The sequence below is a fragment of the Myotis davidii genome, unplaced genomic scaffold (genome assembly GCF_000327345.1).
Source record: "Myotis davidii unplaced genomic scaffold, ASM32734v1 scaffold164, whole genome shotgun sequence".
Taxonomy (NCBI): domain Eukaryota; kingdom Metazoa; phylum Chordata; class Mammalia; order Chiroptera; family Vespertilionidae; genus Myotis; species Myotis davidii.
Window position 1 is genome coordinate 3990263 of NW_006296417.1, and position 23669 is coordinate 4013931.

The 23669-nt window shown below is 47.2% G+C and overlaps 1 protein-coding gene across 6 annotated transcripts in view; it reads left to right on the forward strand.

Moving 5' to 3' along the window:
* CHD2 (chromodomain helicase DNA binding protein 2) overlaps positions 1-23669 on the forward strand; it is a 119892-nt gene that overhangs the window by 64908 nt on the left and 31315 nt on the right. For all 6 annotated transcript variants that reach the window (XR_001515200.1, XM_006771752.2, XM_015569137.1 and 3 more), the window contains 16 exons: positions 1260-1422; positions 1927-2079; positions 3359-3430; positions 5977-6126; positions 7351-7499; positions 8649-8745; positions 9199-9291; positions 12061-12231; positions 12992-13167; positions 14945-14986; positions 15908-16047; positions 17784-17922; positions 18572-18722; positions 19850-19972; positions 21506-21634; positions 22461-22601. Coding sequence is in view for 5 of the 6 variants with exons in the window: in XM_006771752.2 (XP_006771815.1) it covers positions 1260-1422; positions 1927-2079; positions 3359-3430; positions 5977-6126; positions 7351-7499; positions 8649-8745; positions 9199-9291; positions 12061-12231; positions 12992-13167; positions 14945-14986; positions 15908-16047; positions 17784-17922; positions 18572-18722; positions 19850-19972; positions 21506-21634; positions 22461-22601 (2089 nt within the window). In the remaining variant the exon portion in view is untranslated. The remainder of the gene's footprint in view (positions 1-1259; positions 1423-1926; positions 2080-3358; positions 3431-5976; positions 6127-7350; positions 7500-8648; positions 8746-9198; positions 9292-12060; positions 12232-12991; positions 13168-14944; positions 14987-15907; positions 16048-17783; positions 17923-18571; positions 18723-19849; positions 19973-21505; positions 21635-22460; positions 22602-23669) is intronic.

Consider the following 23669-nt stretch of genomic DNA (forward strand, 5'->3'; position numbering starts at 1 on the left):
TTGTATCCCCATTCCCACCTATGTATCATTTGAAGCATATTTCAGGTACATAGCATACGTGTTTCTACATGTCTAAAAGCAAAAATAAAACCCCCAAATTTAAAAAATCACCTCAAGCTCATAGATACAGAGAACACGTGTGTGGGGTGGACAAAGGGTTCAAAAGGTACAGACTTCCAGTTATAAAATAAGTAAGTCATGGGGATGTGGTATACAGCATGGAGTATAGTTAATAAGAGAGTATATTAAAAGGGGAAAAATTATAACTATATGGTGACAGATGTTAATTAGACGTATTGAGATCATTTTTACAATATACACTAATACTGAATCATAATGGATACACTTGAAACCTAATACAATGCTATATGTCAGTCAAACCTCAATTAAAAAGTTAAGCATAACATCAATACTGTTATGCCTAATTTAAAATAAGTCATGGGGATGTAGTATACAGCATGGACTATAGTTAATAAGAGAGTATATTAAAACGGGGAAAAATTAGAACTATATGGTGATGGATGTTAACTAGATGTATTGTGATTATTTCACAATATACATAATACTGAATCATAATGGATATACTTGAAACTAATATAATGTTATATGTCACAATAACAATTAAAGAGTTAAGCATAACATCAATACTGTTATGCCTAACAAATTAATAATTCATTAATATTTTTATAATGTCCAATGAGTGTTGACAGTTTCTTGGTTGTAATAAATATGTGTGTGCGCGCACACACACATACACACACTCTCTCACTCTGACACTTTGCTATTTTGCATTGGGATCTAAGTAAGCTCCGATTCCTTAATATTTTTATAATGTCTAATGAGTGTTTACAGTTTCTTGGTTGTAATAAATATGCGTGCGTACACACACACACACACACGCACACACACACTCTCACTGTCACTCTCACAGTTTGCTATTTTGCATTGGGATCTAAGTAAGCTCCATACATTGTGACTGGTTGGCATATCCCTTAAGTTTATTTTAATCCATCCCCTCTCCTCCCCCTGTCTCTGTAAATTCTTTGAGTGAAGAAGTTGCATAGATTTTCCTCACAGCCTGGATTTTTGCTGATCCCAGCTCTGTGGCATTTAATATTTTGCTCCGGACGCTTTGTTTCCTGTGCATACACAGATGAGTGTAGAGGGTTCGTTAGACGCAGACTCAGTGTCAGTATTTCCTCGACGACCCCAGCTCTTTGTTTGAATCAGTTAACAACAACATCATCTATAATTTGCAGGTGGATCCTGACCAGGAATTACAAGGCTCTCGCCAAAGGCACAAGGGGCAGCACGTCTGGCTTCCTGAACATTGTGATGGAACTGAAGAAATGCTGCAACCACTGCTACCTGATCAAGCCCCCCGAGGAGAACGAGAGGGAGAACGGGCAGGAGATCCTTCTGGTGCGTGCTTGCCTTGCTCGTCACGACTCTGTCAGCGGAAGTGTAGTTTCTGTAGGTGCTGTCGTAAGGAGCTTTAAGCCCCAGCCGGTGTGGCTCAGTGGATAGAGCGTCAGTCCGCAGACTGAAGGGTCCCGGGTTCGATTCCCGTCAAGAGCACGTACCTTGGTTGTGAGCTTCATCCCCACCCTGGTTGTGGTGCTTGTGGGAGGCAGCCAATGGATGTGTCTCTCTCACATCGATGTTTCTCTCCCTCTCCCCCTCCCTTCCACACTTCCTAAAAATCGATGGAAAAATATCCCCGGGTGAGAATTAACAACAACAAAAGCTAGGAGAAATCTGAAAGTATTGTTATCGATAACAGATAAAGAGCATTTCAGGAATTGCTTGTCAGCCAGGTGGCAGAAGCCTTCAGAAAGCCGAACTGTGATTTTAAACATTTGAACTCGTCGAGCCTGAGGGCGGATTGACGTGTGTTGAACACGGGGATGTCTTCTCCATTTCCAGTCCCTGATCAGGAGCAGCGGGAAGCTGATCCTGTTGGATAAGCTGCTGACCAGGCTGCGAGAAAGGGGGAACCGCGTCCTCATCTTCTCCCAGATGGTGCGGATGCTGGACATCCTGGCGGAGTACCTGACCATCAAGCACTACCCTTTCCAGGTGAGGGTGCTCAGTGACTGGCCTCCTCCCTCCCCCCTTCTTCTGGCTTCTGCACTTTGTTTGCTAAATTACCCTAAAGTAGGAAACCGGGGGTTAAGGTTCCAGGGCGGCCTAATTTTTACTTCCATGCCTTCAGGCTAACTCTCTAATGAAGATGGTCAGGTGGGGTCATTCTTTTCCGGGGACGGAGGGGTGGGAATTAGAGAAAGGAAAACTGGGCAAGAGAAAAGTCTCTTGTTCATCTCAAGTGGTGATAGTGAGGGGAGAAATACGAAAAGGATTTAAACGAGTGAGAAGTGCTTTAATTAGCAGGTAATTAACCTTCGCTTTTTATTTCACATATATGGCTTCTCTGTGGTGACATTTTGATGTAGAGCGGACGTACATGCTAACAAAAGCATTGCCTGTGCTTGTAAAGGCTTGAAGATCCAATATGGCTGCTTGAACTTGGCTCTGAGTGTAGAGTGCAATTTTTGGAAAAGCTGGGATATATGATCAGCTTCATTTTTAACACTATCGATGTTGGGGCAAAAGTTTTTCCAGACAAAATGATGAAAATAATTTTGTGGCTTGTGTAGCACTTAATAAATGGGCAATTTGCCCTGGCCAGTTTTGCTTAGTGGTTGGTGCATTGGCCCGAGGACTGAAGGGTCCCAGGTTCAGTTCTGGTCAAGGGCGCATACCTCAGTTGCAGGCTCGATCCCGGCCCTGGTCGGGTCGCGTGCGGCACGCAGCCAATCGATGTGCCTCTCTCACATTGATGTTTCTCTCTCTGTCTCTCCCTCTCCCTTCCACTCTCTCTAAGAAATCAATCTAAAAAAAAATCCTCAGCTGAGGATTAACCAAAAAAGAAAGGAAGGAAAATAACTGGGCAGCTTTAGTTATATTAGTCAAGAAGCATCATTTTCCGGCAGGAGCTGGTTATTAGGTGTGACCAGGGGTAGTATTTCCCTGTCTCCTCAGTACCAGATGTGGGAGCAGACAAACCTCGAAGCCCAGCGCGCGTTGCCTTGTCCTTACAGGTCCTGGCAGCCATGCTGATCCTGGGATAAACCCAGATAGCCCTTGATTCAGAACCTTCTGACCTTGAGTTTGTAACCAGAGAGCTTGGGGCAAGTGGAGTGTGCCGCTTAAGCGCTGCCCCGCCCGCGCATCGCCAGTGCATTCCAGCTATTTTTACCCGGCGGGTGTCGCGCCCATAAAGGTTGTGAGTCTGGTGTCTGTTCCCACTGCGGCTGATCTTCCTGCCTTATGACTTCCTTGTGGCTTGTCTTTACAGCGTCTGGATGGTTCCATCAAGGGAGAGATCCGGAAGCAGGCGCTGGACCACTTCAACGCCGATGGTTCTGAGGTACGCGGGGCACGGCTTTGTGATCGGGGGCAGCTTGGGCTGGGGATCCAGGGCAGAGCCTTTCTGGGTGAATATGTTCTGTTTCAGGAGCAGTTCCCGGTGCCGCCCTCCTGGGAGGGCAGTGAGAAGTCACTTAAGTGAAAGGTGTCTTTGCGTCTCATGATCAGTCCAGGAGACCTTTTGCATGCTCTTTATCCCCCCTGGTGTGGACTAATGACAGGCATCCCTAATGTCACCGGAGTTTTCTCTAGTGACTTCCAGATACCAAGTGTCTGGGCCTAGGAGAGCAGCCAGGCGAAGTGGGCAGGGCTGGCCAGTAGGGTCATATTGGGATACTAGGGCCCGATGCACAAAATTCATGCAAGAACAGGCCTGCCTTTTCCTGGCTGCTGGCACCCGCTTCCTTCTGGCACCCGGGACCTGGGCTTCCCTGCGGCTGCCGGCAGGCACCCGGGACCTGGGATCCGGGTTTCCCTTGCAGCCACGACTTTGTCCAGAAGGACGTCTGGTCTAATTAGCATATTACACTTTATTATTGGGATATATGTTAATATCATAAGGTTCTGATCTGCACTTTCTTGGTTACTTTCAGTCTTGAAAAGTGTATTTGCCGTGTCTCAAATTAGTTGGACCCTGCTGCAGTGTGGCTTACTGTTTTTTTGTTTTGTTTTTTGTTTTTAAATATATTTTTATTGATTTTAGAGAGGAAAGGTGAGGGAGAGAGAGAGGGAGAAACTTCACTGATGAGAGAGAATCATTGATCGGCTGCCTCCTGCACGCCCCCTACTGGGGATTGAGCCCCCAACCCACACTGGTGCCCCTGACCGGAATCAAACCCGGGACCCTTCAGTCCACAGGCCGGCGCTCTCTCCACTGAGCCAAACCGGCTAGGGCTGAATTACTGTTTTTACTTTGGCTGACAGCAGCGTTTTGTTAAGTGTCCAGCTAGAAGGTGGCATTATAGAGTATTGCTCTTTTCACACACGCAGAAGAGCTACCTGAGACAATTCATATTATCTTTAGTAAAGCCTGACCTGGAAAATGGCTTAATGATCAATCAGACCCCAGATTGTATGTTGCAGGTATCTCCTTCTAAGGCAGTGATGGCGAACCTATGACACGTGTCAGAGGTGACACGCGAACTCATTTTTTTTGGTTGATTTTTCTTTGTTAAATGGCATTTAAATATATAAAATAAATATCAAAAATATGAATCTTTGTTTTACTATGGTTGCAAAGATCAAAACATTTCTATATGTCACACGGCACCAGAGTTAAGTTAGGGTTTTTCAAAATGCTGACACGCCGAGCTCAAAAGGTTCACCATCACTGTTCTAAGGTGTCCTGTCTACCTACAGGCTTCTTTAGAGTCTGGTGTCACTTGGTATTTCAACCAAGGATCAGAGTGTGTGTGTCAGCACATCTCCTAATCACTTCTTTATTTTAGTTGTTTAATGTCTTTGTGAGATAGCTCTCTCCATTTTTACTCCCACGGCACAGTGTTGGCCAGTGTGACTCTTAGTTAGAATGCCTTTCATCCATGTATGTATATCGAATGTACCCACTTAGCAAGATACAACTCAGAACTGCCAGGTGTCGCGTGACCCTTTGGTGCCACTTTCGTGTTGTCAGCCTCTGCCATACGTGATCAGGCTCCCTGAAAACAGAAATCTGACTTCCTCTCTGGCTCGTGTAGTTACTATCTCCCTCCTGCAGCGGTTCTCAACCTGTGGGTCGCGACGCCTTTGGCGGTTGAACGACCCTTTCACAGGGGTCGCCTAAGACCATCCTGCATATCAGATATTTACATGACGATTCATCACAGTAGCAACATGACAGTGATGAAGTAGCCACGGAAATAATGTTATGGTTGGGTCACAACACGAGGGACTGTATTTAAAGGGCCAGAAGGTTGAGAACCACTGACCTCCTGCCTGTGTTTTTCTGAGCCCTGGGACGCAGGCAGGTGTCTCGGTGGTCAGTGCCGTGGAAGCTGGAGTGTCAGGGCCGGGTCTTCCCCACACATGCCTCCCAGCCACACCCGCTCTGGTTTTCTCGTGGAGGCTGCTGTGCCTCCAGGTTCCTCACGGGCTCTGCGTGAGAGTTTTTTTCCTCGCCCGCCTAACAACTGGAGGGGCACGTGCAGAACACAGTTTCCCTGTTATCCCGACTGCCTTACGGGCGTTATCCGCCTTCCCCCGGAAAACCAGTAGCTGTGCCTCTGGCTGGAACACGTGCGTCCCCTTGAAAATGAAGTGTGCGTGGGTTTCGCTATTGCTTGTCCGCGAGGCTCAGCCAGGTGGGGGCACGAAGTCTCTGCTGCTGTTACTCCTTAGTTCATTGCCCCGACTCCTCCCTCGGGAGCGAATGAAAATCCACTCTGCCACCAAGCCCCTGACATTCGTTAGCCTCCAAGAAGTTCGTCCGTCGTGTCTCACTTTCCTTCGCACCTCTAGGGGTGTCAGGGTGTTGGGGTGTCGGGGCTTGTTGGACGGGAAGCGGTCTGAGAGGGCCCCGCCTAAAGGCGTGTGTTGCGTTGTGTGCAGGACTTCTGTTTCCTGCTCTCCACAAGGGCTGGGGGCCTGGGGATCAACCTGGCTTCTGCGGACACTGTGGTCATCTTCGACTCCGACTGGAACCCCCAGAACGACTTGCAGGCGCAGGCCCGAGCCCATAGGATTGGGCAGAAGAAGCAGGTCAGTGGGAGGGGCTTCGGGTGTGGTGTGGGGGAGCGGGGGAGGGTTTGCGGGCCTTCTGGGATGTTTTGTAAAAGGCTTTTTTCTGTTTAGCTTCCTTTCCCAAGGGGAGGTGTCTGTTAATTAGTGCAGAGAACTCGTCTTTGATGCTGAGATGGGCCTATAATGGAACTGCTCTCTTTCTCTGTCTAAAAAGTGCATCACCAGTGACTTTCTAGTTTATCCTAAAAATATATATATGATACAAACACCTAGAACGGAACATTTTCTCCTATGTTACTTTGGGAAAGTTGATGGTAACTATTCTAACATTGTTCAAGGTGGTCTATTTCAGAGATGGCGAACCTTTTGAGCTCAGCGTGTCAGCATTTTGAAAAACCCTAACTTAACTCTGGTGCTGTGTCACATATAGAAATTTTTTGATCTTTGCAACCATAGTAAAACAAAGGCTGATATTTTTGATATTTATTTTATATATTTAAATGCCATTTAACAAAGAAAAATCAACCAAAAAAATGAGTTCGAGTGTCACCTCTGACACACGTGGTATAGGTTCGCCATCACTGGTCTATTTTAATACATTGCGGACCAGTAGTTTCATTGCTAGCTTTACCCAGTGGCCAGATAAATTTCTATTGAGTGAGTACAAAAAAAGGTTCTACATAAATGTTAAAGGCACGCTTTAACATTAAATACCCATTGCATTTTGAAGTTATTTATTACATGTTCTTATAAGTTGATGTCTTTTTAAAGTACGATACTTTGTAAAACACTGTGTAATATGAAGTGAGAATTCTCGTGATCCGTCCATGATGTGTTAATTACACATGACCAATCTTCCCTTTCTTGGGGGGAAATACACACTTACTTCCTTTGTATGGGAACCTCAGAGTCAGTTCTAATAGAGGGTAACGCATAAGTTTCATACTCAGCCAAAGACCCAGTTTTGGTGAAATGGATTATTCTTTAGTAAGATTTTTATTAGTAGAACAAGGCCGTGTACAAAGTCCTTAACGGCAGTTACATTTAAGAATGCAACCTGCTGCAGGTGGTAAAAACACAGCATCTGCTTCGGTCTGTGTGGATGGAGGGCTTTTAGCTATAGTCAGTCCTTTATGGTGCTACAGGCCAGGTATTTTTCACTTCCCCTCCTGGTTTTAGACGGACGTAACCTTTTTTTGGGTGTGTGATCGGGCGTAAGCATAACGTTTCCTTTTCCCACAGGTAAATATTTACCGCTTGGTGACAAAGGGGACCGTGGAGGAGGAGATCATAGAACGGGCCAAAAAGAAGATGGTATTGGACCACCTGGTGATCCAGCGCATGGACACCACTGGCCGGACGGTCCTGGAAAACAACTCGGGGCGGTCCAAGTGAGTGCCGGGGGCTGGGAGAGGCCAACTGACCCACATCCACACTCGGTGGGATTCACTCTTCCGGTGGGATTCTGTACAACAGACACTAGGCCTTTTATTGCTGGGAAACAGGGCTCGCTAAGGCTGCGAGAAGATAGAAGATAGCGTTTCCTTTTCTTTATTTTTTTCCTATTTTTTTCTTTTGCTTTACTTATTAGCCCTCTGCTCATGAGCACGTTCTCTCCCCCATCACCCCCCCATTCTCTCTCTCTCTCTCTCTCTCTCTGTGCTCATGAGCACATTCCCCCATCACCCCCCCCCCATTCTCTCTATCTCTATCTCTATCTCTATCTCTATCTCTATCTCTAGATCCCCTGTCCCTCTTTTTCTTTCATTTAAAAAATGTTCATTGTTGAGAGTATTGCAGGTGTGTCCCCTTTTATCCCGTTGTCCTGCCCCTCTCTTGCCTGTGGGTTTGGCTCTCCGTGCGACCTAGGACATTTAAGCGTCCACCCTGACACAGTGTTGCCTTGACCTCTCCCAGTGAGAATCCACCCGATCGAATGGGCTGCTCTTCTCTTACTATTGGTAGAAATGTTTGTGTGGGGATTTGCAATTTTTCCTGTTGAAACAGAGGAAGGCAGTTACGCTTTGATGGGATTGATTGGGAAGCACAACTGTTTCTCTGAAAGAATGTACATTTTGACCAAATTGGCGAGTGTGTTCTGTGGCGGTCTTGTAGCTTTGTGACAGGTGGGATCAGCCGAGCTCTCCCCAAAGAGGGTATTCTCAGATAATTTTCCGTGAGAGAGCAACCTGGGGAGAAGCAGCGTGGTTCTTTCCTATTGGACCACAGGCGAATGGTAACTTTCTGAGTCAAAGGACAGAGAGAGAACTGTCGTCTCTCATGTTGCTAATTACCCGTCTCGCCCAACCACGTGGTAGATGAGCCAACAGGAAAAGGATTGATGTCCTAGTCTTCCGCTGGCTTAGGTTTGCCACCGCGGTCCCAATCTGTGGATAAAAACATGAAATGTTTGGGAGATCATTTTTCTTAGGGCAGAATTTACATTTTCACCAGTAATTGGGCCCCTGAATGAAGGGTAGATCTGTAACAGAGCTTACTTGACATTCCCGAGAGATTACAACCGCATTTTACTTTCACAGTTCAAATCCTTTTAATAAAGAAGAGCTGACAGCTATTTTGAAATTCGGAGCGGAGGATCTTTTCAAAGAACTTGAAGGCGAGGAGTCAGAGCCCCAGGTAATGAACAAGGAGGGAAGGCGTTTCTGACAAGTGTCATTTGTGAGATACATGGTTTGGGAAGCAGATTCTGAGCCTGTTACAGACTTCTATTAAGCAGCAGTAATTACTTAAAGGACGTAGGGGTTTTTGTTTTTTTTTTGTCTTTGTTTTTTCTAATAAAGTTCAAAGCTCTTACTGAATAGGAAAGAATGAGAAAAAAGCATTTGAGGATTCTTATCTTTTGTCTTTCTTCTTCCTATTTCATTTCTTGTAATTTCTGAAGTTCCACCTTCTTTGTATAAGTAATAGTTTGAATCGTTAAATGTAAACAATATAAAGTTGAGACTACAAAAGAAAATTAAAAATGGGATACCAGAAAAGAGAGCTGGTTTACTGGCACCAAACATTGTCAGCGCGTGCAGACCTTTCTGTTGCCTTCTTACCATACTCGTGTTGCTGCTGTTCTCCTAGGAAATGGATATTGATGAAATTCTGCGCTTGGCTGAAACCAGAGAAAACGAAGTGTCAACAAGTGCGACCGATGAGCTCCTGTCACAATTTAAGGTATAAGCATCCTCGAGGGAGAAAGCCCTTAGCGTTGATTCACGATCCGGTCATAACTAATGCCTGATGGCGCTTCCTGGGTGCCAGGCGCTCTGCCTAGCCCTCTGAGTAAATTGACTCCTGGACTCAGTGTCATTCTCTCGAGTTTTCCAAGGATGTTCTGAGTGCAGAATGTATAGATAGTCCACCCCGGGCAGGTAACGACGGACGTGGTCCATCCTGCCCTGGGTCAGTGGGTGGAGGAAGGAAGTCTGGGAGGAGGACTGAGGATATGATGTCAGCGGGACAGGTGGTGACCCAGTTGGCTCTGGGGGTGTTGGAGGGCTTGTGGGAGAGACATTAACATAATAGGATCAGATGACAAAGCGGACAGAGGTGTAAAAACAGAAGGTGACAGGAAGCTCTTGATGACTTAGTGGGATTTTTTTTTTTAAGGGTGATTACAGGGTCGTCAGTGGTATCTGATACAATACAAAATTTAACGACTTATAGGACTGAATGCAGGAGCTGGGGAGGCACCAGCATTGAGTTACTAAAAAGCTAGTGAATTATAGAGAGAAGGTGCCCAGCCGGCATGGCTCAGTGGTTGAGTGTCGACTTATGAACCAGGAGGTCACGGTTCGATTCCCGGTCAGGGCACATGCCCGGGTTGCAGGCTCAATCCCCACTAGTGGGTGTGCAGGAAGGAGGCAGCCGATGGACAGTTCTCTCTCATCATTGATGTTTCTGTCTCTCTCCCCTCTCCCTTCCTCTCTGAAATCGGTAAAAATACATTTTTTTAAAAGAGTAGAGAGAAGGTAATTTATGTGACAAAAGAGTCTAGCAAGGCCATGTTTTTTATTTGTTTTGTTTTTTAAGATGTTACCGTGTTCTGGGTTTCAGAAGGTATTTGAGAGCAGGGAGCTATTGAAGGTGCAGAGGAATGAAGGAACATTTGAGGGCCCATCCGTTGCCTCAGGGGAGACTGGAAGGGACATCACCAGAAGCACAGCTGGAGGAGCTGCCTTTGAAGGAGAAGGGAAAGCACACTTTAGGGGGAGATGTGGAGTTCCAACTGGTGACCTTAATGACCAGTGAAATAAATGAGGTGTTTGCTGAGAAGTGGAAAAGACTCGCTACAGCCTTGGGTGGGGCCAGGGCTTGCCGGGAAGAACTTGATAGGGAGTAGAGCTGAATTTAGAAAATACGGCTTTGGCTTCGCTTTGCAGCCAGTCAGCAGGGTCATATGAGACTCTCCTGCAATCCGTGAGGTCAGAGAAACTGGATCAGCTGGTAATCCCAAGGTGAGACTGGCTCGCGAGGCGTAGGAGGGTCAGAGAGGCAAAGGCTTCCCAGTTGCAAATGAGGTCCGGCCGGTGTCGCTCAGTGGTGGAGCGTCGGCCTATGAACCAGGAGGTCAGGGTTTGGTGCCCAGGCAGGGCACATGCCCGGGTTGTGGGCTCGATCCCCAGTGGGGGCGTGCAGAAGGCAGCCGATCAGTGATTCTCTCTCATCCTTGATGTTTCTATCTCTCTACCCCTTCCTCTCTGAAAATCAGTTAAAAAAAATAAGAGAGAGGGCCTGGTTGAAAGGATTGACCATGGGTTAGTTTGATGCAGGTTAGAGAAGCAGGTTACAGTGGTGGTTAAGTGTGGTAGAGTCTACCGTTAGGACGGAGGGAGAACTGGGTGAAGCGTTTGGAAGGAAGCAGGATGGAATGAGGTCAAGGTTGGCCACAGGTAGAGCTGTCTTGGTGGGAGAGCAGGGAAGGAGCTGAGGATGGGTCAGAGAGCTCTCGTGTCAGGTGCCATGTGTCTGAGGGTGGAGGGGAGTTAGTAGTGTGTCCCCCGGAACCCACCTCTGCGACTGCCGCTCTGTTCTTAAGCGGAAGTCATCTTCATGACGCTGTCCTGGTCAGAATATTATGAGCATTAAGTCACATTACTGGTGACTCTGACCTTTCTAAGGCCCTTTTTTTTAAAATTGAATTTATTGGGGTGATGACATTGGTTAATAAAGTTATATAAGTTCGAGGTGTATAATTCTATATCTCATATATATATATTAACACATCATGGATGGATCCCGAGAATTCTCGTTTCATATTACACAGTGTTTTACAAACTATCCTACTTTAAAAAGATATTAGTTTGTAAGAACATATAATAAATAACTTCAAAATGCAGTGGGTATTTAATGTTAAAGCGTGCCTTTAACATTTATGTAAAACGTTTTTTTGTACTCGTTCAATAGGAACTTACCTGGCCACAGTAGCAATAAAACTACTGATCCCGCAATGTGTCAACATGTATTTCAGTTAAACTTATAAGACACTTTATCAGGGGTCCTCAAACTTTTTAAACGGGGCCAGTTCACTGTCCCTCAGACCATTGGAGGACCGGACTATAGTTAAAAAAAAAAACTATGAACAAATTCCTATGCTCACTGCACATATCTTATTTTGACGTCAAAAAACAAAACGGGAACAAATACAATATTTGTATTTGCATGTGGCCCGCGGGCCGTCGTTTGAGGACCCCTACTTTATATCTTTATATCTGCTTCTCTCCTTTTCGGTAAAATTTCTGATGAACTTGAGGATGAGGCAAATTGATTTCTGGGGGGAAGGGAGAGATTAGTAGGAAATCGATTCTTTGCTTATGTAATATCACAGGACTCCCTTATTAGTCATAGCATCGTACTTAGAATACAAAAACTGCGAGTCCAGGTTTTAGTGGATGTTCTTTGGGAAATAGAGGCATTTCAGGGGTCCGTCTGTTGACATTTCAGGTTGCCAATTTCGCCACCATGGAAGACGAGGAAGAGCTGCAAGAGCTTCCCCACAGGGACTGGGACGAGATCATTCCCGAGGATCAGAGGAAGCGCGTGGAGGAGGAGGAGCGGCAGAAGGAGCTGGAAGAAATCTACATGCTGCCTCGAATTCGGAGCTCCACGAAAAAGGTAACCAAGGGAGACGGAAGGGAGGAACCTCCTTCTCAGGCTCTGACGCTGCAGGAGTGCCCAGTGTTCAAGGAAGGGGCCTTCCATTGCTGCCCGACCTGCGGGCTCCAGGGTAGTCCTGGGAAACCCAGCAGAGGAACAGGGAAGTGCCTGGGGCTCCTGGCTCACCTGGGAGGCACGTGGCCTCTGCTCATGGGCTGTGTGAGATGGCTGAGCAGGAGTGGAGTTTGTTAGAGACTGTAGGACCGTTCTTCGCCACAGGCACTATCACATTTGACTTTTGCAAAACACTACCACCCAGTTTGTTGGAGATCATAGACTGGAGTTTGTCCAGGATCTTAGTAAATCGTAAATCAGTAGCAGCTAATGGTAGCTACTATTTGCTGAGGACTCACAGGCATCAGCTAACGCATTTAAACTTACTGACTCATTTAATCCTTTGAGACCCCTGATGAAAGGGGCTGAGATCCCCATTTTACAAATAGCACACGAAGTCCAAGGAAGTGGACATAAACTTACAATGCCAGCACTTGCATTCCATTTTCCTTCTTGGAATTCCCAGTTCTCTGGAGGTGTGACTATCCCTGTCGGGTCTCCCTTCGTTACCTGACACTGAAATAAATACTCCTTATTTCCCAAAGAAAAACGGGCTTGTCTGATGGGACGGCCAGTTCCGAGCCCCACAGGACGGGGCCGGGCTGGCCGTGGTCCTTAGGCCCTGGCACCTGGCCCTGGTCACAGTGTGCCTTTGCCGTTTCAGGCGCAGACCAATGACAGCGACTCCGACACCGAGTCCAAGAGGCAGGCCCAGAGGTCCTCTGCCTCGGAGAGCGAGACCGATGACTCCGACGACGACAAGAAGCCGAAGCGCCGAGGGCGCCCCCGGAGCGTGCGCAAGGACCTCGTGGAGGGGTTCACGGACGCGGAGATCCGCAGGTGGGGGGTCCCTGCTCCCTGGGCCTTGTGGGGAAGGGACAGCGTCGGTTCCGGCAGGGAGCGCGAGAGAGACCGAGTCACACACCCGTCGGAAATGCTCCTCCATCCCGATGTTGTTATTTTTTTATATGTAGAGTTTTTGTGCCTTTTAAAAACATATTTTTTTGCCCTGACCGATTCTGGTTCAGTGGATAGAGCGACGGCCTGCAGACTGCAGGGTCCCGGGTTCGATTCCAGTCAAGGGCGTGTACCTTGGTTGCGGGCACATCCCCAGTGAGGGGTGTGCAGGAGGCAGCTGGTCGATGTTTCTCTCGCATCGATGTTTCTAACTCTCTATCCTTCTCCCCTTTTCTCCGTAAAAATCAACAAAAAATAAAAAATAAATAAAAATATTTTTTTATTGATTTCAGAGAGGAAGGGAGAGGGATAGAGTTAGAAACATCGATGCGAGAGAAACATCGACCAGCTGCCTCCTGCACACCCCTCACTGGGGATGTGCCCGCAACCAAGGTACACGCCCTTGACTGGAATCGAACCCGGGACCCTGCAGTCTGCAGGCCGTCGCTCTATCCACTGAGCCTCACCTGCTAGGGCGTCCTGTTATTATTTTGAAGTATTACCCTAGTGTCTTACTATTTCAGGTGTAAAATGCCTCCGTGTATATCAAGGAGCCATGGAGAGCTGAGGAACAATCCCAGGTTCACGTTCACATGTAGCACTCCCCTAACCCTTGTACCCAGCTCTTCCTTTCCTAGAGTTTCTCAGCTGTTGTCACGTTCATTCCCCTTCTCTTCAGTCACCATGCCCTCCACCCAGTTTTTTCTCCCATAGGCTCTCTCCCAGCGGTTCTCAACCTTCCTAATGCCACGACCCTTTAATACAGTTCCTCATGTTGTGGTGACCCCCAACCATAAAGTTATTTTCATGGCTACTTCATAGCTGTCATTTCGCTACTGTTATGAATCATCATGTAAATATCTGATATGCAGGATGTATTTTTATGGGTCGCGGCCCACAGGTTGAGAACCGCTGCCTTAGACTTACCTAAGCAGGTTATTTTAGTGACTGGCATGTTCCGGTGAGGCCCTGGGTGTATTGTGACGTCTTGCTTTCCATGGGCAGTGCTAGTGGTTGGCGCAGGCACGGGGAGCAGGTGACACACGGATTGGCGGGCAGCGTGGTTTAGGGTGGAGACTGGTAGAGGCTTAGGTTGGATTTATGGTTGGAGATAAGGTTGGGCGGGAGTCAACACACTTTCCAAAATGGTTTTGCCCAAGAAGCTTGAAATCATAGATTTATTTTGCTTTGTCGCATTCCCCAAAAATACTCGAGGCAGTCCCAGAAATGGTATAGTTGTATTATCGACCAGAAAATGAGGGAAAATCGGGAATTGAAGGTAACAGTAGTGGACTGAACAGACCTGTGAACTGTTTGGGGGTTTTTATGTCCAGAGTGATTGTGGTGATGGGATCACACATTACACAGACTTGCACATTTAAAAACGGATAACATCAGAGATACGTCGCTGTTCTCCGTTACGTCCCTAAGCAGCTTCCTGAGAATAAAGTTGGTCTTTTCGTTGGAATAGATTTCCAGCACTCGGTCGGAAGTGGGCCGTTGGCAGAGGCATTCAGCATGCAAAGACCTATTACAAGCATCAGGTCCAGTCTGTTTTTGACAGTTTTGATGCGGCTCATATTTAACACAGATAGGTGTTTGCATTAACAGAGCTGAAGTCTCTGTTTTTTTTAACGTGTGCCCTTGCTCATCTCCGTAGGTTCATCAAGGCGTATAAGAAGTTTGGTCTCCCTCTTGAACGGTAAGCTTAGCAAAAGTTCCCAAGTCGCCTCTTTTATTACGTGGCAGTTTCTTTTTTTGCTACTCTTTCCATGGAAGGTCTGGCGCCTTTTGACAGCCTGACTTTTAGACATTAATGTATCCACATGCTCCGTTTGACTTAGAATCAGGAGAACGTATTGTAGAAGTAACTGTGCTTTGCTGCGGGGAGCATCGTGACGAGGGAAAGTAGCTGGAGAAAGGAGAGTGGACACCAAAGAAGCAGACGAGGGCCGTTTTTTTTTTTTTAAAGAAATTTTTAAAAATACATATATTTTATTGATTTTTACAGAGAGGAAGGGAGAGGGATAGAGTTAGAAACATCGATGAGAGAGAAACGTTGATCAGCTGCCTCCTGTACACCTCCTACTGGGGATGTGCCCGCAACCAAGGTACATGCCCTTGACCGGAATCGAACCTGGGACCCTTCAGTCCGCAGGCCGACGCTCTATCCACTGAGCCAAACCGGTTAGGGCTGGGCCGTATTTTTTTAAATATATTTTTATTGATGTCAGAGAGGAGAGAGATAGAAGCATCAATGATGAGAGAGAATCACTGATCGGCTGCCTCCTGCACGCCCCACACTGAGGATCGAGCCCACAACCCCGGCATGTGCCCTGACCTTGATCTTCTGGCTCGTAGTTTGATGCTCAACCACAGAGCCACACCAGCTGGGCCATCATTATCTTTGAAATTATTTTATGGTCGATGCCAAGGCACAGTTCTTTCTGATGGGAAACGAGGAACTTGGCCCTCAGTCAGCGTGGCAGGGTTCTTGTCGCTGAAGGAATGTAGAGAAAAGTGTCCTTGCAGGGGCAGGCCTGTCGGAGACCAGTGGTATCTCATGTGGCGGTAGGAAGGTGGGCACAGGGCCCTGAAGTGTCCCGCGCTGCTCTGTCCCCAGGCTGGAGTGCATAGCGCGCGACGCGGAGCTGGTGGATAAGTCGGTGGCGGACCTGAAGCGCCTGGGCGAGCTGATTCACAACAGCTGTGTGTCAGCCATGCAGGAGTATGAGGAGCAGCTCAAAGAGAACGCCAGCGAGGGTAAGTCCCCGGCGGCCCCAGTGGTCCTCCCAGGCCGGCACCCGCCGCCCGCACCGGGGTTCCTGCCGCCCCAGGGCTTGGCTTAGAAGAGGACTCAGGGTTGGGTGATGACTTGAGCCATTCCGCACACGTGAAGCGCTTAGCTGCGTGTCTGGCCTGCGGTGTTCGCTACTATCATTAATAAAGAAGTATTTGTGGTCTGGGATTTCCTTTTCAAGGATATTACTAAAGTAATAAAATTTTAAAAATATCTTAATAGAGTTAAGTGTTTTCGGATGTGATGTGTGTGTGTGTGTGTGTGTGTGTGTGAGAGAGAAACTTCAGTACCTTGAGTGATTTGGACAGTGATCCAAATGTGTGCTGCCATAGCACCCAGAATACATCTCGAAGTAAATGTTAAACCCGGTGTTTCTCTCTACTCCCAGAATATAAAGGGGGCTCACTGAACCCCCCCCCTTTGTACCTGTGTGCTTTCATAGGTATTTTATATTTGTGATGCAGTTGGAGGTTTGATTTTAAAAATTTCTGATACATGTGGAGTTTTTCCTAGTCTACCCAGTTTTATTTTTCCTGTGTGGCTACTATATGTCTCAGCACCATTCATTAAAATGGCTCATCTTTTCTCCACTGCCTGATTTTCTTTTCTTTTTTTAAGAACTTCATAATGTGATGGATATAGTAGTATTAGTGTCCTGTGAGTGGACATTCGCTTTCCAGTCTGTTGCTCTACAGCGCTGTGGTAAATGATCCTGTGCATGTACCCCATTTCGCACCATCCCATCTGACCAGCGTGGAATGAGAATCTGTTTTCTCTGAGTCTCATCAACATAATATTTTCAATTTTTCTTTTTCCCCCCGACCTGATAGGGTAAAAGTGGCACGTGCATATGTGTTTAATTTGCATTTCTATTATCACGAGTGAGGTTGAGTATTTTACGTACTTTTAGGAGCCTCTTGAATTTCCTTGTTTGCAAATTGCCTTGATCCAGAGAGGTTCATAGCTAAAAGCGAGAGGGGAGAAGGCGTAGTTAGTTGGTGCAGGTTTCTGGTGTTCAGAGCAGGGCCTTTCCATTGGGCACCTCTGTTCCAACTCCCGTCAGTGTCACTGGGAAGAGCATTTGCAAAGGAAATTCTAGTGGATTACAAAAGGATCCCCATGCAATCGTCTGTAATCGTAGTGCCATTTCATCAACTTACACGTCTAGAGACGTGAGATCTTTCCTAACACTCTGAGCCATCTTTTCTCCGACAAACCAGTGTCGTTCTCATGGGTTTATTTTGGCTTTGGTTGGAGTTGGCTGGATTTTATTCTTCCAGGATTGCTTTAATTTGAAACAAGGGATAGGGCAGCCTTTCCATGACATCTTTTATTCGTTTGAAATGTGTTAGGTATAATCTTGATCTCATATTTTTTTTTATAGAGACCATCTTTAAAGCACTTAAATAACTTAGTCAATGGAATAGTTAAAAAAAAAAAAAGAAAGAAAATTCTTTAGTGCTAATTCCTTCAGAATCTCCTTTTGTTAATTTTACTAATTTTGGAACCAAAGCATAAAACAAATAGGAAGATTAAAGTACAGTTGTAGACACTATTGTAATTGAGACAGTCTTTTTGCCTTGTAGGTTGTATCTTTGATTAACAATAAGACAGAGAGGGATTGAGGGAGTCGGCATTCAGGGATGGACTCATGTCTCCTGTGGAACTTGAGCAAATTCTTATTTAACTTTCCCTTTAGGGAAAGGACCAGGAAAAAAGAGAGGCCCAACAATCAAGATCTCTGGGGTGCAGGTGAACGTGAAATCCATTATCCAACATGAAGAGGAGTTTGAGATGCTGCATAAATCCATCCCTGTGGACCCTGAAGAAAAAAAAAAGTGAGTGTGTTATGTGCGCATGCTCGGGTGGTCGTGCTGTAGGACGGTAGACTGGAAGTTAGTTATGTATAGTTATGTAGTGTTTTCGTTGTCTTCTCTTTCTTTTTTTATTTTTTATTTTATTTACTTATTTTTAATATTTTATTGATTTTTTACAGAGAGGACGGGAGAGGGAGAGAGAGAAACATCGATGAGAGAGAAACATCGGTCAGCTGCCTCCTGCATACCTCCTACTGGGGATGTGCCCTCAACCACGGTACATGCCCCTGACCAGAACTGATCCTGGGACTTTTCATTCCGCAGGCCGATGCTCTATCCACTGAGCCAAACCTGTTAGGGCTCTTTTTTTTAATTTTTATTTTTATTGATTTCAGAGAGGAAGGAAGAAGGGAGAGAGAGAGAAACATTAGCCATGAGAGAGAATCATTGATGGGCTGCCTCCTGCACGCCCCCTACTGGGGATGGAGCCTGCAACCTGGGCATGTGCTCTGAATCGAACCGTGACCTTCTGGTTCATAGGTCAATGCCCAACCACTGAGCCACACCAGCCGGGCTCGTTGTTTCTTTATCGTAGCAGAATACTTTGTGTTCTTTTCCAAATGAGAGAGGCCTCGCCTCTGATGTCCTCCTCTTTTTGAAACCCCTGCAGGTACTGCTTAACCTGCCGGGTTAAAGCTGCGCATTTCGACGTGGAGTGGGGAGTGGAGGATGACTCCCGCCTCCTGCTGGGGATCTACGAGCACGGCTATGGGAACTGGGAGCTAATTAAAACGGACCCGGAGCTGAAGCTAACCGACAAAGTAAGTAACTCTGTGACGCCGGAGATTTCTAGAAGATTTCTCGCGTAATATTTTTACATTCATTACGTATTTTTAACTATTTTCCGGAGGGGTGGGGCGGGGATCAACTGGGAAATTAGCACAACAGCAAATTCCTGGGATTTCTTTATCCTTGGAAATGGTACCATCTCTAGTGGACTGTGACACTGTGTCATGGACGAAGGTGATAGCCAGGTAAAAATTTTGGGGGAATTATAATAAGAGAAATCTTCAAGTTCTGATTTTTGTTATAGGTCAGTCTCATTGCAACAAATACCAGGGTAAGGTTCTTAATAATAAAAGCATCACTCCGCCTTAATTGCTGGCCCTTCGTTGGCCGTTGTATTGGAAACAACCCTATTTCTATTCCATACACAAGGAGTGAGCCACCTTGGTGTTTTTTGTAATGGAATGCAACATTGGCCGTCCTTCTCCCACAAAATCGAGCCTCCCGCCCTGTCCGTCGCAAAGCAGGCTCCCAGCAGCCAGGCCGCGCTCAGTTGTAAGCAGGGGGAGCCGACTGGCTCCAGTTCGGGAGGATGTGCCCCAGGTGGTGCTCCCGGCACGTGGAACAATGCTCATCCCACACGCGGTGCCCCGAGCGGGTGACAGCACCCTGCCGTTAGCGCAGACCAAATCCACTGTGGCCTGAGAGGTCCCACCGTGGTCGCAGGGCCAGCTCCTGTCCGGGCACAGTTCCGTGCTCTCCGGCCATGCTCTAAGAAGCATTTTCAATCTAAAACGAAGCTTTAACCTAGCTCCAGGGATTCCCTGCTCCTGGAAGGAGGAAATCCGCGACGGCTGGGATGTTCTAGCAGATGAAGCCAACAAGCCCCTCCTACCTGAGTTGTTCTACCCTGTTAACAGCACAGGTAGGAGCCAGTGGGAGAGCTGGATTTCTCATCCCATTTTGTAAAAAACGAGAACGGCTCATGAGGGATTGGCAGCGGCTGGGAGCCATGGACATGAGATAGGAGCTGAGGCTGTGTCTGTATTCCGGGCGGGCGGGGCGGGAAAGGACTGCTCAGTTCTCGGCCGTCTCCGTTGACCCTGATCCACTAACCGGGACGCGGGTGGCGGCGGGCTTGTCTCTCCCTTTGCTGTTGAAGATCCTGCCCGTGGAGACCGATAAGAAGCCCCAGGGGAAGCAGCTGCAGACGCGAGCCGACTACCTGCTGAAGCTGCTCAGGAAGAGCCTCGAGAAGAAGGGGGCCGTGGCGGGCGGGGAAGAGGTGAGTGCGGCCCTGTAGGTTAGGGGGGGCAGGCGCCCCCTGCGGCCGCCGCCCCGATGGAACCTCTCCAGTCAGGTGCTGCTTTTTTCTTTTTTCAAATAAGTTCTTACTGATTTCAGAGAAAAGAAAGGAGAGAGAGCGAGAGAGAGAGAGAAACATCCATGATGAGAGAGAATCATGGATCAGCCGCCTCCTGCACGCTCCCTACTGGGGATGGAGCCAGCACCCAGGCCTGTGCCCTGACTGGGAATTGAACCGTGACCTCCTGGCTCATAGGTCGACGCTCAAACACTGAGCCACACCGGCCGGGGTCAGGTGCTGCTTTTGAGGTCCGAGTAGTGATGGTTGGTTGGTCATACTGGGAGTGTTCATTTAATTAATGACCTAAGCGTTTTGGCAGCTTACTTACAATATGGCCTCAGGAGTCCCCATCGCTCTCAGTGCCACCCGGTTCAGACACACTGCTGCTCTTTCTTTGTGCCGCTGCCTGGATTTTGGAACATTCCAGTAACTGTCTGAATACCACCGGGTTTGCCTGTAGTTACTCCTAACTCCCAGCTGCTGGTCATACGGGCCCAGGGATGAAATGGGTCATTGGAATCCACAGTTAATCCAACAGTGGGACTTCCGTTAGGATTGCCTTACCTGCTCAGTGAAAAAGACTAAGTGAGTTACTAGTGACTCTAGAAGATGATAAGTTACATCCGGTACTAGCAGCCTATGTGTGTGCTCCTTAAATGCTCCTAGAGCTACGTCATTGGTGCTAACGTCCCTGTCTTACAAACAAAATGAATTTTAGGGGAAAAAGGTATCCCAACCCCATGCCTTGTCCTTTTTCATGTAATAGTATCACATAAGTAGTGTCATTCTCCAGGTAATATGTTGAGTGTTTACTGTCAGTCTCTCCTAGAGAGAGAGAGAGATTAAGAACATGTTTATACTCGCGTTAGATTTGATTGAGTAGATAAACACCCTTTCCTTATTTTTAGATACCGTGTGCTTCTGGGTGTTTTGTTTTTTTTAAATGATTTCAGGAAGGGAGAGGGAGCGAGAGATAGAAACATCATTGATGAGAGAGAATCATTGCTTGGTCGCCTCCTGCACGCCCCCTACTGGGGATCGAGCCTGCATCCGTGGCATATGCTCTGACTGGGAATCGAACCGAACCATGACCTCAAGGTTCATAGGTCAGCGACCCGCAACCCCTGAACCAGCTGACCGGGTCCTGGTTTTTTCTTTTAATGTTGCTATTACTGTCTTTTGCGAATTATCTTTATACATAAGGTGTTTTTCCTTCATTTGAATGATATCTTTAGGATGAATTCCAAAAAATGGACTCCGTAGGCTCAAGGCAGTGGGTGTTTTTCTGTGGCGTAGGCTGTGTGTGAGGCCTCCAGCAATGCTGGTTGCGCCCCTTTGAATTTCCCCTTTGACTTATGCGGCTGCTGCTGTTTCAAAGAGTCATCGTGGTACTTAGACGTGCTGGTGAGGGACTCGGTTTGCAGCGTTGTCATCCTTCCTCTCCGTCTCCAGGCCAAGTTAAAGAAGCGGAAACCCCGAGTGAAGAAGGAGAACAAAGCACCCAGACTGAAAGATGAGCGGGGGCTGGACTTCTCGTCCCCCAGGCACTCCGACAACCCTTCCGAGGAGGGGGAGGTGAAGGTGAGGCTGCCCCTCAGCGCGGGGCCGGTTCTCGGGCGGCACTTGCTGTGCGGGTGGCTCAGAACCGTTCAGCTAACGTAGAATATGTCTGTCTTTTCCTAACCTGAGGGAATGCCGCTGTTCCTTTAAGGCAGCGACTGCACCTTCACAGATAATGGACGTGACTAGAGAGAGCCAAGGGGGGGTCTCACTGCTCAGTGGCAGCTGGCACTCAGACTCACTGTTGGGGCGATAGGCAGTGGTGGGGACATACCGGGAGCTCCCGGCAGGGGGCAGCCACCGCGCCGCGCAGTGTGTCGCTGGGCCAAACGAAACTCACCTGTGGGTCGGGATTGGCCCAAGGCGGCCAGTTTGTAACCTCTGGCCTAAGCCAAGTGGAGTGGCAGCGTCCCGGGATTTTATTTTGTTCCTCTTGGAAATTCTGCTTTGAGATTAGCTCCAAGACGGTGAGCAGTGGGTCCGGGACTGGATGGATTTGAGTCACGCAAACACGAATTCAAGTACAGAACTCTCACGGATCGCTGGCTGACAGCTTTCTAACCGCGGGTCCTCCGTGTTGTCTGTCTGTGAAGTGAATGAATGATTATGCCGGTGTTGAAAGGTTGCTGTGAGAATTAAAGAGACCATAGATGTAAAGCCCCTGCTGGCTCACCTGGGCAACCCCGGAGTTGAGGGTTGTGTGCGTGCTTGCAGGCTATGTGCTGGAGAACACGCGTCTACGTGTAGATGCCGTGGGGAGCCACAGGGGGCAGTGCTGCCTTCCCCGGGAAGCGAGTGAGTCCATGGAGAGCGTGCGGCCTTACCCATAGCCCTGCTTGTGTTCTAGGATGATGGCTTAGAAAAAAGTCCCATGAAAAAGAAACAGAAGAAGAAGGAGAATAAGGAGAACAAGGAGAAACAGACGGGTTCCAGGAAAGACAAAGACGGGGACAAGGAAAGGAAGAAGTCGAAAGACAAGAAGGAGAAGGTACCTGCGTCATTCTCCTTCCTGAGCTGCCCGTAGCCTCTGACGTCTCGGATTTAGAAACAGAACAAGGCCGAGGGCCCTGGAATCACCGACTCTTTAAGGGTCCGAGAAGGAAGGGGCACGGCTGTCAGCGTGAGGCCTGCACCTTTGCTGCAGAGAGAAGGGAGCCTGAGGTTTGGGCAGTTCTATCAGACAGAAGGCCTTTCTTGCAGTGTTTTTACATGTTTAGGGGGAAGTCTGAGTGAGAGAGGACAGGTGAGAGAAATGTGCATTTACAGGGAACTGCGTGAGGCACTTTTCACATTCATGATAGAAGAGCACAATCCACAGATGAATTTGAAGGGTTCAAGATTCAACCCAAATGCCATCAAGAGTTAAAGCTTTTGGAATAGAATTGGGTGAAAAGCCCTGCTATTATATAACCTCCCTTTGGGGGTTTTATGAAACCCATTCCAATCCCTCAGAGTTCTGGTACAGGCTTGCATGTATGCTTGCTGACTTCTAATGAAGTTACTATGCAATTAGTAACCTTGTTAAAACACACGATTAAATGCTATAATTCGACCATGTAGTCATAGCCCTGGTAGATTTCTTGTGAGCACCTTTGGGACTTTGGTGCATGTAAGAACAATGATAAAATACACATCAGACCAGACGGAGAGGTCTTTCTCACTTAGCAATATATCGCACACAGCTTTCCAAGTGAATAAATAACATTTTTCGTAGATAAGATCCTGTCTGGTTATAACAGCTTGGAAACAGTTTACATCTCCCCAATCAAAATTGCTTCCAAATTTCTAGTGCTATAAACCATCCTGTGACGGATGCCTTTGTATTTATGCTTCCCAGAGGTACCTTATTTTAAAAAGGGAAATATTTCAAAAATAAAAGAATAAAGGACGATGTAAAAAACATCCATATATCCACTACCAAGATATTATAGCTTCTTTTGCTACATATTACATAATCACAAACAAAGCATAGTATTGTTTAATGTTTTTAAATGTCCATTCATGATGCCATTTTATATGTATTTATATATATATCTCCACTCTTCGGCAGCCTTTC